The 14,055-nt window shown below is 40.8% G+C and overlaps 1 protein-coding gene across 10 annotated transcripts in view; it reads right to left on the reverse strand.

Annotated features, from left to right (window-relative positions):
* mrtfab (myocardin related transcription factor Ab) overlaps window positions 1-14,055 on the reverse strand; it is a 52,503-nt gene that overhangs the window by 19,104 nt on the left and 19,344 nt on the right. Inside the window, exon 1 of one of the 10 annotated variants that reach the window (XM_029279514.2) lies at window positions 6,289-7,065. The exons of 7 other annotated variants lie outside the window; for them this stretch is intronic. In XM_029279514.2, the coding sequence (XP_029135347.1) occupies window positions 6,289-6,424 (136 nt within the window). In that variant the 5' untranslated portion in view covers window positions 6,425-7,065. Of the gene's footprint in view, window positions 1-6,249; window positions 7,066-14,055 lie in introns of those variants that run through there. 2 more of the 10 variants (XM_065950091.1, XM_020644790.3) reach the window with 2 other exon arrangements.

The following is a 14,055-nucleotide window of genomic DNA, read 5'->3' on the forward strand; positions in this document are numbered from 1 at the left end:
TAACACAAGTTAACCACCGGTGTTTGGCACCTGCCTGACCAACAGAAAGCAGACCAACACACACTGGTGAAAGACAACCCAAGGTTCACCATCGTTTTGGAACGAGCTTTACCCGCATGCCTTCTCGCCCTAACTATGATTATATTTTCCCTTCTTTGCCACTAAGTCCACATCTAATCACTGAATTGTATCCAATCCCAAACTGACCTGCGTGCTGTCACTGGCTGGGGAAGATACACCTACAACCCACCCAGAAATGTCCAATGTCAACTAAAATATCAAAATACAGGCAGAGGGCAGGGTCTCTGCAGACACAGTCACCACCACAAATTTATGGAGGAGGCCCAAAAGTGATGAATGTGCTACATTACTAGTGTACAAGTCCATATTTGATTTTTTGGGAAAAGCTACTGACTGTATCTTCAAACGTTTTGAAGTATTGGAAATTCTGACAACCTTACAACATATTTTCAAAGATATGATCATGTAAGTGGATCGTACTTTAACATCTGTATCCAATCTACACTGGTTCCCAGCATCTTTTGTGACTAATTTGAAAGTTTTACTAGTTTGCATGGCTCTGGTTGGTTTTTGTCTGGCTTCCATTACTCATTCTTTGTGGTTTTAAATCCCTAACAGCCTTGAGATCCTCTACTTCAAGCTTTCTGAATACAAAACATCACTCAAATGAAAATAAATTGTGTGCTCAGCCTACTTTGAAACCGTGCAACAAAACCAACGCCTACCTCCTACCCAAGGCTATCAGAGAAACAGACTGTGTTTAGAAATGTCTCTTAACCATTGCTGTTGCTTTTCTTTATTAAATCATTTTCTTTTGCATGTGCTATTGTTCTGTGTTTGTTTCATTTCTCTTATTTCACATATTCTTCTTTTCTTAGCATATCTACTCTTTACCTGTAGCCTGCTGTCTTTGCTTGATGTCATATTTCTTTACTACATAAAGTACTTTGAATTATTCCCTGTATGAATGGTGCTTCATAATCAAACTAGCCTTGCTTGTTAAATATTCATTGAATTGGTTGGTTTTATACCGCAGTTCTTCCAATCCGTATGTTATGAGTGTTTCACTGTGTCTGATAAGTTGCTGCTGTGTCTGTGTATGGTCTCAGTCATCCAGGTCATGGTAAAGTTGGGGCTAAAGGCAGCTGTGGTAACTAAACTGAAACACAGAATTTACAGAGGTGAGTTGGACCTTCAGCCAAACAGACAACTGACCACCTACAATCACATCAGCGACAATGACAACAATGTACAGAGCAGCTACAGGTTTGTCACTGAGTCCGTAAGTAACTGATACCTCACTATACTTCCACTGTGCTTCTTGGCAACAGCCAAGTTTCCATTTTAAAACTGAAAACTATTTTCACATTCAGATTCAGCTCAACTCAGCTGAGACTCTTGGTCTAAACACGCCAGCTGTCCCTGTTTGAGGTGTGTGTTTGTGTGTGTGTGAGTGTGAAGTGGAACCCACCACGGAGGCCTCCCGAACATTTCAGGCCGGGCTTGTATCTGCTACACAAGCAGCACCTGTTCCTTCTCAGTGACAAAGTGACATCATTGGTGCTAGCAGCTGAGCTAGCTAGCCAGTTAGCCGTCCTGTGTAGCTGCTGCTGCCGTGTTAGCTCAGTGTTATGACAAACAACCCAGGCCGAAATAACGTCAGACCCTTTGAATCTAAATGTCATCCCTCGGCTCTAAATCCTTGCCGGCGGTCCAAGCTCCCCTCTGTTATATTTACAGAGTGTGTGTATGCTCCACATCATGAAGGATCATCAGACCAGCACTAGAGACTCTCCCCTCTGGAAGCAATAACATGTCAGTTACACATTCAGAGGTAAACACACTGACCTAAACACAGCCAGGCACGTTCATGTGTACGTCGCAGCAGTGCAGCAGCTAAAAGATGAATATTCCCTCAGAGCCAAACACACAGGCAAACACTTAAAGAGACTCACGTGTTGCCTGAGCCCCGCACACACACACATACACACACACACACACACACACACACACACACACACACACACACACACACAAACGCACTCTGACCGTGCCATGGCAGGAGTGTAGGGTAAGATGCCGCAGAGACACTTGGCACTTCCAGGGAAAAGGTTTATTCTGGGAGAGGGAATCTTACACTTTCCCTCGATCCAAGCCTCACATCTCCAAAGTGGCCGAACAACAAACGCTGCAGTTTTTTCTCTTCTCTTCTTTTTCTTCTCTCTTTATTTATCTCTCATTTCCAGTTGAAGCGAGCTGAAAGTCCTTGTACTAGCTGCTTAAGTCTGGCTGCGACATGGCCTTCTGATGGCTGTTATACATGGTTTATTATTCGAGTTAATAAGCAACAATGTTGGTATAAAAAGACTTTTAAAAGATGGTATCTTAGTCCATTTTCTCTGCGGTTTGAAATGCAGAAGTCTCACTCTGACACCTCATGTGTTCAAGTAGAGGTGCGATGTGTGAAAAGCTGTAGTGGTAATGAAACTGTAGGCTGAAGTGTGGAAAGCAGTTCAACAACTAAATTATTAACAGACAACGTGCAAATATAGGAGTCTAAATACTTGAACTGAAAGATCAAAAAACTTTGAGCAGCTTTACAGCAGAACATGACTGCAGAGCATGTAAACATGACTTAGCATGCCTCCTCAAAGTAACCTCATTTCATGCTTTCATGTAAACACAGCGAGTACTAATGCTAATAAAATGCTAGCAGTTAATTGACTGCTGTTTAAATACGACAGTGCCTTCATCTCAACTAGGTTAAGGGGCCATTTATGGTTAATTTAAGAAAAGGCAGAAAAGGAAGGGCAGTTTTATCGGGATACTAGGCCAGGGCGAGCGAGGCAACAGAGAGAGGGAGAGACTCAATAGACGGCCACTGAATGAACAGCATTTAGGGGAAGAAGCAGAGGAAACAATGCCGCATCAAAGTCTGCTTGTTGTGTCAAGGGCACTTTCAAAAGGAGAAAAGAAAAATCGAGCCTGTGAATTCTTTGGTAACAGGATGTCTTCTTATACTTCTGAGACAACCTGTTGGCCACAGTGAAAGACACATTCAAGATAAAGTTGCAGCCAAAGAGCAAAAGACGGCTAAAAGTGCAGAGAAGGGACTGCTCCATTACGGCAAAAATTGATTACTTTGATTGACACTGAGATCACAACTATTAAATTAATTTTACAACATCTGCATCGCATTCATTTATCAAACCTGAACACTTTGAAAAACCAGCAATAGATGAAAACAAATAAAGAATATAAATATATATATTAGAAATACACTTTTTGAGGAAGTGGTGATGTTCTCACGGCCAAAATATAACAACTAACACTTTGAAACAAAGTGGTTTTGTCAACACATGACCAAACCTATGAACAAAACTAGCGCAACACAGCATGCAGAACAACAATCGTTTAACGTTGATTATCTTTTTTCTTGATCGTGGGAAACCAACATCGTAACTGAAATTGAAACTTGATTTTACATCCTCTTTTCACAACTAACATTTTGATGTTAATGGTAAAGCTTTATCAAAAAAAATGAATTGCTGATTTATTTTGAAATTATATTTTAGAAAATAAGCAATTGTTATTTATATAAGAACAATCAACTAATTATCCTCATACTTCACCTGTAGCCAAAGAGAAGCCTTCAAATGGTTTAGTTTTCCTGATCAGTGACAACGTGAACTTTTCGTTATGTAACAAAGAAAATCACTGAAATTATTTCAAGTTACAACCAACATCCTTTTCAAACTTAAAGCCAAAAAATAAAATACATAAATGCTGGATTTGACGGCCTGCCAGAACAACCCCCCCTCCCCACCGGATTGTTGATGGACGGTTTGCCTCCCCCCACCCCCTTGCTCCCTATCCCTCTTCCTGCATCTTATCCCATCTCTCCCCCTATCCCTTTCCAAGCCCGGTGCAGTCTAGGCCTGTGAAGGCTGTTTCATCATGAGCCGGGGATCCGGCCGAGGATTTCTGCCTTTTAATAAGGCAGTTTTTTCTTACCACTGTAACTTTTGCTGCTTTGCTAAAGTGCTCATGATGGATAGGCCGGATCTTTGTAACATAGCAATAAGTAAGGTCTTTTACCTGCTTTTTGTAACATAACAATGAGTAAGGTCTTTTTACCTGCTCTTTTGTAATGTTAACAGACAAAGAGTAAGGTATTTTACCTGCTTTTTGTAAAGTGTCTTGAGATAACACTTGTTATGAGTTGACGCTATACAAATAAAATTGAATTGAAAATTGAATTAAATTGATTTCTAACTTCTTTGAACAATGACTCTGTTTACTGATGATCTAAAACAGGCTCAGTTTTTAAACACTTGCATTGAAACAACAAACAGGCTACTAGAGAGCGAGGAGTTGTCTGATAATCGTTACAATAATAATAATTATAATCAGACTAGAAAAACAAATCTGCAGTTGCCAGACTTAAACATGAGACTTTCAAGTTTCTGTTCTTAGTGTGTATACACTGACTTTCCCCTCCTGCACAACATCCTCCACGATGCAAAAGTGTTGGGGAATGAGGAATCCCAGGATTAGGTTTAAGGTTAAAGAGTCGTCGGCGGGGGAGAAGGAGGAGGTCAGCGACACACTGGGCCAAGTTCCTGCTGGCCAACTAGGCTAATCCTGCTGTGCTCATGTGTCACCAGATCTGATTAAACATGTCTGAGTTTGTCACTGTCCCCCAAAGACCCCCAGCCTTGGCAAAGCCAAGCCGAAACACTCTGACCATAATAGCAGCGCCATGCCCACACAGAGGCATGAGCACACTGTCACAGACCCGCATAACAAACACCAGACCCTGAGGATGGTTCTCTTTGGCATCGTCATTGGAAATGTTCTATTTGATAATCCTGCTGATGTTCTCCCGTATGAGCTCATCTTTGCAGAGTAGCACACTTTTGATTGCATGGCGAGCCCCGAGCACAGCTACATGTTTCTCACATCGGTAAGAATGGACGGCGGCTTGAGGGCTGCAATAAACGCAAGGTGAAGGCTATTTACACCTTGAAATCCGTCGCACTGCTCGGGCATGCTGCAGCATGCCGGGAAGCAAATGACAGCATGAAGGGCTGCAGTGAATACTAATGAACTTAAAAGTTCAAGGAAGGAGAGTAATACTCCCAGAGCTTTCATGGCTTTATGCAGCGCCTGTCACACACACACTGTCTCTACATGTGATGCCTTCTTCCCACTCCAGCAAAGGTTAGCAGTTAGCAAAATGCAGACTCTGAATAACTTTTAGCTGACAGCTGCAGGGTAACGGTTTAACATTTCATTTTGCTAATGTCGATGTTTTTTTCTCTTTCCTCTCCATTTCCTCCACCTTTCAGTAATCTTCTGTTTCTTTTTAAGTCACTCATGCCTCTTGAGTCTTTCTCATAATGTTTGATATAAACAAACTGAAGCTTATTTCAATGTGGTTCAATGTTGAACTGAATGTAGAACATCCAAAATGAATCCACTTTTCTCTCCCTTTTATTCAAAAGTCTGATTACAGTTTTAATGTGCTGGAGTAGAAAGCCTACACAAACTAAATGTACTACAGTGTTTCTGTTTTCTGGCTGCACTGGTTAGTTGTAATATCTGGACAGGGTTTATAAAGCATTAAGTGTTGAATATAAAAAAACTGAAACTTATTATTTGCATGATTTCAGTGTTGGGCTTTTTTTGTTGTTGCATTTTTGACAACATGTGACAGCTGGCTATCAGCTGCTTGTCAACAGATGGCGGTAATGAGGGGAGAATTCAGCGACATGGCAGCAAACACAGGGGAGAAGAAGACTGCTAGCAATTAAAATACGTTTTTTTTTCAAAATATTGCTGTTCATTTTCAATTTAAACAATGCGTGCAACAAGTTTTTTTTCTTTGTTTTCAGACGTTTTCGTGACCTATCCTTATTGTAAACATCATTTTGTTAGTTTGAAAAGAACTACACAATGCACCTTTAAAATGTGACGTGACTCACATCTCAGGCTCAGGTTTTTCTGCGACAGTTGCTCACAGTTCCTTAATTTAACATAGTGGTAATCTCTGGTCTATTGAAGAAGTTTATCAGAGAGAACATATAACCACTTCTACTTCCTTTCCTACATGAAAGCCTTCACCAAATCGCTTATCTCAAGCAAAGCCCCATTCACAATTCATGTTAGTCCATAAAAGTGCCGATATCAACCCAAAGGGACATAAACAGAAGTCGTATCAGGTACCATGTGTCTCATCTGACAGTGCAGAACCAGATCGCCCACCTTCTTTCAAGCTGTGATAGACATGTCTGTCATGATCCATCGCCAGTCCTGCCTTCTCTATGTCATCTCCCATTGGAGGAGAGCCAGGGGGGGAGGGTTCAAAGGACAGGCAATGGTTGGTGTCCAGCATTATCATTTAGAATGTAGTTGAATTATCTGATAAACATTGGTCTCTTTATTCAAAAGCCCTCCTCCTCCCGAGTCCAAAATGTTTTGCGGTTTTTGGCTGAAGAGAAGAAAGAAGAGTCCTCGACGTGTCAATACTGCGCAAGCTGTCCCCTCAATTACTGTCCTCTCTCTCCAAAGGAAGGACGTGGTTCAAATGCTTCAGGAGACTCCTGTACAAGTCAAAGAAATTCTTCCAAAAACAAAAGCGTGTGAAGAGAAATGCTGCTACTGCCTCGCCTCTTCTCTCCCGGTGCTTTTCTCTCTTCTGTATCAGAGTAATCGATTTGGTCTGTCTCTCTCCTTCTCTTCTTCCTCCTGCTCTCTCCTTCCCTTGCAGTGGCAGCGGGCGAGTCACGACGGAGCTGCTGCCCGAGGAGAGAAATCCACAGCAGCGAGAGGTAGAGACGAGAAAGAACGAGAAAGCCGAGGTGAAAGGAATCTGGAAAAGAGGCCAGTGGTGAAGAGAGTCGGAGAGAGGACAGCAGTGTTCACGCCAGAGAAGAGTGTCCAGAGAGACTGCTCTGGTTGCAGCTCCTCCTGAATCTCTCTCTCTCTCTCTCCCTCACACACACACACACACACACACACACACAAACAGGCAGTGGTGCCGATAAAGTTCTCCTGCTCAGCTGTTGCCGTTCATTCACTGTACCAGGCTGATGGGGGGTCTGCCACATGCAAACCTCCTCCACGTCAAACACTCAAACAGAACAAACTCACAGCACCACCAATGAGACAAATCTGTTCTCGAGCACTTTCTAAACTACACAGACTCGCTCCAACACAGTGACTCAGAGCTTTCATGAGCATTTTTTTTATTGGACGAGTGGCGGTAACGGTTTCCAGCGATGACCTCATCCAACATAATCGACCTTTGTCAGAGATACTTGAGTGAATTTGATACCTGGATGAATCACACATGCACACAGTGTGACTTTTAGAGCGATTGATTGATACCCAATCACTGCTGCTTTCCAGTTCAGAGTTGTTTTTTTTAACAATCTGCCCTTGAAGAAAGGCATTTCATCCAGATAGGATCTCAAGTAAACATGTTTCTATCAATATATGTATTGACTATTTATGAAGGGATTTTACCTCTGCATTGAGATGGGAATGATTTATTTTATCAGGGGAACAGTTTCATTTGTTGGAGTAGTAATCATTTTGATACATATAGTTTTATAATTGTTGTATGCTATAGGAGCAAAAAACAAAAATCAATCTAGAATGACAAATAACTACCTTGAATCCTTGAAACGTCCTTGATTTAAAATAAATATATAATGAATGTAAAATTAAAGCTGATTAATCCCTATCTAGTCTGAAAAACTCCACCAAACTGTCTCGGGCTCCCACAGAATGCTGATGGTAAACGTCAACTCCGGCTGCACCCCCCGCCCCCAAATGCTCCGCTCTGTTTTAAATAGCAGGGCCAGCTGGCCATAAGGGGGCTATATTCAGCGTGGTATCACCTGTGCACTCGCAGGGTAAGGTTACTGCGAGCAACACACCCCGCCTGTGAATACACAATAACTTTGTAGCCACGTTTCTTGAGTTTGAATCAATGTTTTATGAAGCGTCACACAAATGGAGATACGTCGCTTTCATACCTTTCTTTTCACGTTATGTACAGCACAGAGAAGAATCCATCTTTTAATAAACAAAGGCCTGTATGAATAGCAGTATGACATCATGGCTGACCAGTGCATAAAACCTTGATCATACAGAGACACACATCAGCAGAGCACACCTGAAAACACAGACACCACCTTAAACAAATGCTACGTATGATGACTGTCTGTTGTTCAGTGTGTGATTAAAGTCCACCTGTTGTTGTGATTCACAGTCTGGGCAGGAAACACAGATGACAACACACACAATGGGATTAGGAAGTCGCTGTGTGAGCTAAGCCAATGTCAGAAACACAAGCACATATCATAAACTGACACAGGGCATGCCAAACATTTCTGTTTCTTTTCATCTTCATGGCTGAAAATCTTCAATCCTCTGACATTTCACTTTAGATTTTGCAACCAAACTACTCCGTTTTCTGATTCTACCTGTGTTCTACATTACAAAACCACAGGGGGCATCGGTTCCCATGGCTATGTAATCACCATGAGAAAATGTCAATTTACACCGACCAATCGGGTAATGCGGGGGAGTTTTAACGTTTTAGGACATAGGTACCATGGTGTCTTTTCCATAACTTTAAATAAATGATTAGCTATGGCTTCAGCCATGCTAGAAGCTGTGTAAGTCTGTATGTAGGTCCAGTGGTGCTAAATGCTAATATCAGGAAGGAAATCTACAGCATATTTAATTTCCAAAATCTCATCCGGTCTGAATCAAACAACCAATCAGGATAAGCTTCGAGCATCTAACGAATCGTGTGATCAAGTCACTCACTTGAGAGCGCCATGGCTGTACACACCAGCTGCTACTTTTTAACTTTGTTCAGATGTCTATTGATCAGCTGTCAAGTGTTTCTCGCCTCTGGGTCGGGCATAACTAGCTGGAACTCACAGTTTGCAGGGACAACGGTTGGCGTTGTGTACGTTAGGTTTGTCATTTGGTGGGAGGGGCTTAGTGGAGTGATACGACGTAGCTATTAGAGTTAAAACCCGGTTCAAAACCAGAAATGGGAACCTTGTTAGGTTCTAGGTGGCAGCACTGGGAGAAAAGCCAGAGGATCACAAAATTATTAGGAGTTATTTAATCTATAATATAGATGTCTCATCTTAATTTAAAGGCCAGTCCATACAAACTTGGAGAGATATATTTGGATCCAACAGTGACTAATACTCACCAACCTTTGAAACACTTTCCCATGATGTTTGACACTACAGCACTCTTCAAAAAGCATAGCATACAGCAGGGATGTTAACCTTTAGCAAGAGAAATTAGCCCTTAAGAGTTCTGACTTTCAGAACATTCCAGTGAAACTATTTGGCCTTGGTCATCGTTATCTGGGTCTTTCTTTATTCGTCACTCGAAGACATTTCAGGGAATTCAACAAAAAGAAAACAGTGCTTCTGAACGGAGGGAGACAGGATAAAATATTTCTCTTTTAATCCTTCCTAAAATAGTGATTTGAGGACTTCATGTGGATGTGTATATGGAAGGAAACTTCCCACAGCTTCCAGTCGGTCATTTTGACCTGGACCATCAGGGTCATAACCAGCGAAAACAGTATGTTGTTTTCCTTTAAAATAGCAGCTAAAAACGGCAGCAGTAACTATAGAGATACTTATTAAATTAGAGAGATATAGAAAAAAAGGCACCTGAAACTAAGTTAAACCTAGCACAGTGCAGAAGATTCATCATGTTTTGTCCATGAACTGCTGTAAGATCCCAAACAACTGCCAAAAACTTAAACAGCTGCAATAATAAAAACACCTCCATTAAATTGTTTTTTTTAACAATAGCTGAACTCAAGGGAGTAAAGTTTCTACAGCCCTATTATTTTATATCCTTCTTCACAGGTCAAGGAACATCATGACCCTCTTGGCAACACCGCACATCCTTCAGATACGACAAAACAATCATCCCCCCGCCCGCCCCACATTCCAATAACCCTCCCACAACAATTAGACGTTTCTTTAAACCCTCCCCCTGTCATCAGCGACGTGCAAGACCAGGCAAGAGTGTTTCAGATGAACCACACAGGAGGTTTCTGATACATCAATAAGAGATGTGCACCTCGCTACAACTACTGGGAACAAATGAACAAACGATATGTATATGTTGATATGTTGGCCCTCCATGCCATCAAATGTTGTGCTTGAGCTGCAGAAATATTAACTACTAATGAAGCCAGAAAAAATGCTGTTTTTCTGCTCCACTTATTAAATACAGTCAAGTATCAAAGTTGGCTTCAGATGCTCGTGTTGAATCATTGTAAGTGTGATTGGACTTGAGCCAGGCGTTCACTTCTCTAAATTGGAACACATTTAATTTAAGACAATTTATATGATCACAGTCACACTGATGCATAAAGCAGTTTGAGATATTCTTTAAAATAACAAAGATGTCAAATGAACAGCAATTTCACACATAAAATATTATGGAAAATATTCTTTATATTGATATTGTTAATGGCATTTATTCAAATGTCTTCGCGGTAAGAACACTCCTGCTCACTTCCTTCATATTTTACTTTTTCTTTTCTTTTTTTAACTGTTTTACACCAGAAATATCAAGTAATTCTTGTACATGTTCATACTTAGCATGTATGACTGATTCTGATGTTCCTACAACATTTTCATATTTTTTTTCTGCACTTAATCATATGAATCAACGATTTAACCAGCAATACTCCTAACTTATTTTTTTTTATTTACCTTGATGTCGTTGGGTTAACTAGTGACCTTTTAGTCACAAACAACAATACTGATGGATAAAGCACCAAAAGAACAATCAAACTAACTAATTATTATTGTTATTATTATCATTATTATTATTATTATTATTATTAATAATAATAACTAACCAGTCGAAAATCCCACCAGTGTATCTCAGGTCAGAGCAGCCATTAACATTCCAGCAGAGAAAACAGAAGGTATTTTGAATTTCACTTCCTGGTCCCCCCCCCCCCCCCCCCCCACCCGTGGTGCAGTGGAATTTACCAGCACTGTTTGCATTGAGCTATGACTCAACACTCACATTAGGCTCAAGATTTCATCCACTGACATTTATGAACTTCAGAGACAGAGCTTGAGGACTTTAGTAAACCCTAATGCATAAAGTGGCAAGCATGCACTTTACCACTTACTGTACTGTACTCACTCTGTGATTATACTGGAAGGGGTAACCACCAGAAGCTGGGTGGCCAACTCTGCATGTTTGTAGATGAAGCAGTTGTACTTCTGGGATATTCAATGTCTAATCCTTGGCTGACCTAATGCTGCACTTAGGTTTCGTTCCCAGCAGGAGTCATGTTTAATTCTCTTTTCAGGGTAAACAAAGATGGAGCTGCTACAACACATGGATGCTTCACAGGAAGTTCTGTTTTGCTTGATTCAATAAATAATGAAATATAAAGTGAATGGTGACTGAGTGAAAAAAAAAAAAGAATCTGAGGGAGTACTCTAGCACCCTCTGAAAAGTCACTATGAGGGTTTACATCTGTAAATTTTGATTGTACAGATTTAACTTGGTTCTTATTTTTATTTCAGCTATTATAACTGAAATAGTAATAAGCAAAGTAATGCTGAGGTAAAACTAAATGTAGCACTAATACTACCTTAGTTGTACAGGTTACCAGTAGTTATATGTATGATTGACTGTGTTTGTTGCTTTATTGGTCCGATTTTAAGCTAGGTACGTCTGTATTTTAGATCTAACCAACTGTTTCACTAAATATAATGTAATCTCACAATATAGAAGTTATAATTAAAGCGGTAACAAAATATCTTATTCTTCTAAAAACACAGCTGGTCTGTTATTATGAATATATCAGTAAAGTGTTAGTCCAAGCAGATAAGCGTTTCTTTCACTCTTATTCAAATTAAGGTAATTAAAAGCAACTTTACAGGGGAAACTAGCCATTACCAGGCTAAGACACAAATAAAAACTTGGTTTTGGCACAGGCGCACACCCAGACACAGAAACCCATAGGAAATGAGAGCCATATGACGCCTGTTAAATGTAGCTGAGGGTAAAGAGAAAAGGGCAACAGAGTAAAGAAACAAAGTGCTTTTCACAAAGTTTCTCTCTTAAGTCACCATTGAGTGTTCTGCAGCAGCAGCAGCCGTCACCCTCTTCCTTCTCGTCAATAAAAAGTAGCCCCACTGTGGTCTAATTGTGTTCTGTTGAAGGAGAAGGAAGCATCCTTGAAGGAAAACGAGAGGCTCAGGCCAGCTGGCAGCTGTTAGCATCTGGTAACATAACCCTCACTGTAAAAGAGAGGACTGAAGGAGGGATGGAGGAGGAGGAGGAGGAGGAGGAGGAGGAGGTGGTTGTGTTCAGTAAATGAGATTTTCAGAAGAAAAGAGGCTGAGAGAGAGGGAAAATACAGAGCAGCAGAATAAGAGAGGGGTGTTCCCTGACCAAGGATTACAGCTTTGTAACAGACTGTTACATAACTCCAACATCTGAGAATGATTTCTCCTGTAGCGAACCCCCTAACCTCCTACCCTACAAAGAGAGGAAACACAGTTCTCTCTCTTTTCTTACAACTGTTTTTCTAATCCAGTTGTACAACAACAGACTCCAGGGCAGACAGGCTCCGAATAAAGGCAGCCGGGGAAGCTAATTAACACAACAGAGAGAGAGAGAAGAGAAATAAAGTCTGCAAAGTGGAAGCCAGGGTGACAGCATGTGTGCAGCAGATGGGTGTCAAGACAGAGCAGGTTTGTCAGCTTAGATCTATAAGAGAGAATCTGGCTGATCCTGTGTGTGTGTGTGTGTGTGTGTGTGTGTGTGTGTGTGTGTGTGTGTGTGTGTGTGTGTGTGTGTGTGTGTGTGTGTGTGTGTGTGTGTGTGTGTGTATGATCTGGCTTTGCTCTTTGGGGGTTTATTGGCGTCCTCTTCCTGCTGCTCACTCCTCTCACCTTTCTGTTACTGTATTTAACTTCTCATAAAAGCCTGGCTGGTCATTTACTTCAGCCACTGAAATGGCAAAGTTTGAATAGAAACCAACCTTTTAATGGGGACGCATGGTTTATTTCTTAGTTTATACTGGATTCCACTGGAAAAATCTTTCAATCTTTTACATTTTTAAAAGAGGCTAGAAATGCCTCGCTTCACTCAAGCCTTGAACTAGTATGACTTTTCTGATGGAGTCTTTTGAATGTGATTTTGAACTACAGGGATGTGCCTGATAAGCCAACTACATGATTAAACATCCTCACCCTTGCTAGTTCGCACAAGAGTCTGTTGAACTAATTATTGATGTATTTATTAATGTATGCCCACAATAGTACTGTGTCTACGCTGCTTGGGCTGTGCTCTCCCCCCCCCCCCCCCACTCACTCTACTTCCTGGGTGTTAACAGCGCAAGGGTTTTGCATGCTAAACATGTCTGGTTAAACTTGCATAAAATCACTCGACTGGACCCAAGTGTAACCACATTCAGCATTGACATTTCTATGTTAAAGGTGCACTATGTAAATTTGGTAGTTAAATTTGAAAGTTGGAGAAGTGAAACAACTCTATGCTATATTTTCTGAACTGAATACACAAACTTTATTCGCAGGAAAAATGTGTCCCCGGACACTGTTTGGAGTTAAAAAGCTACCTGGAGAGTTACGGTGTCACTGTTGCGGGCCCCCCACCACAACTCTATAATAACTTTATAATCAGAGTTATCAATGGACGGGTAATAATGCTCTTATCTTGCATTTCATTTAAATCTCCTCTTCTTGTTAATCAAGTGTGTTCTAACTTACACTACACTTCATGTTGTGCATCTATTTTCTACTTTATTCTTTTGTAGCTTAACCATCCAACCATGGCCATTGACATTCAATAATATAATTAGTATGGCACTTCATCTTTGGTTTTTCAGTCTTTTTTAATTGTACATACATTTTCCTTTTTAATGCACTTTGAGCTGCATACTTTGTATAAATGGTGCGTTAAAAATGAAGTTTTTCA

Source organism: Labrus bergylta, chromosome 21, assembly GCF_963930695.1.
Source record: "Labrus bergylta chromosome 21, fLabBer1.1, whole genome shotgun sequence".
In the NCBI taxonomy this organism is placed as follows: Eukaryota; Metazoa; Chordata; class Actinopteri; order Labriformes; family Labridae; genus Labrus; species Labrus bergylta.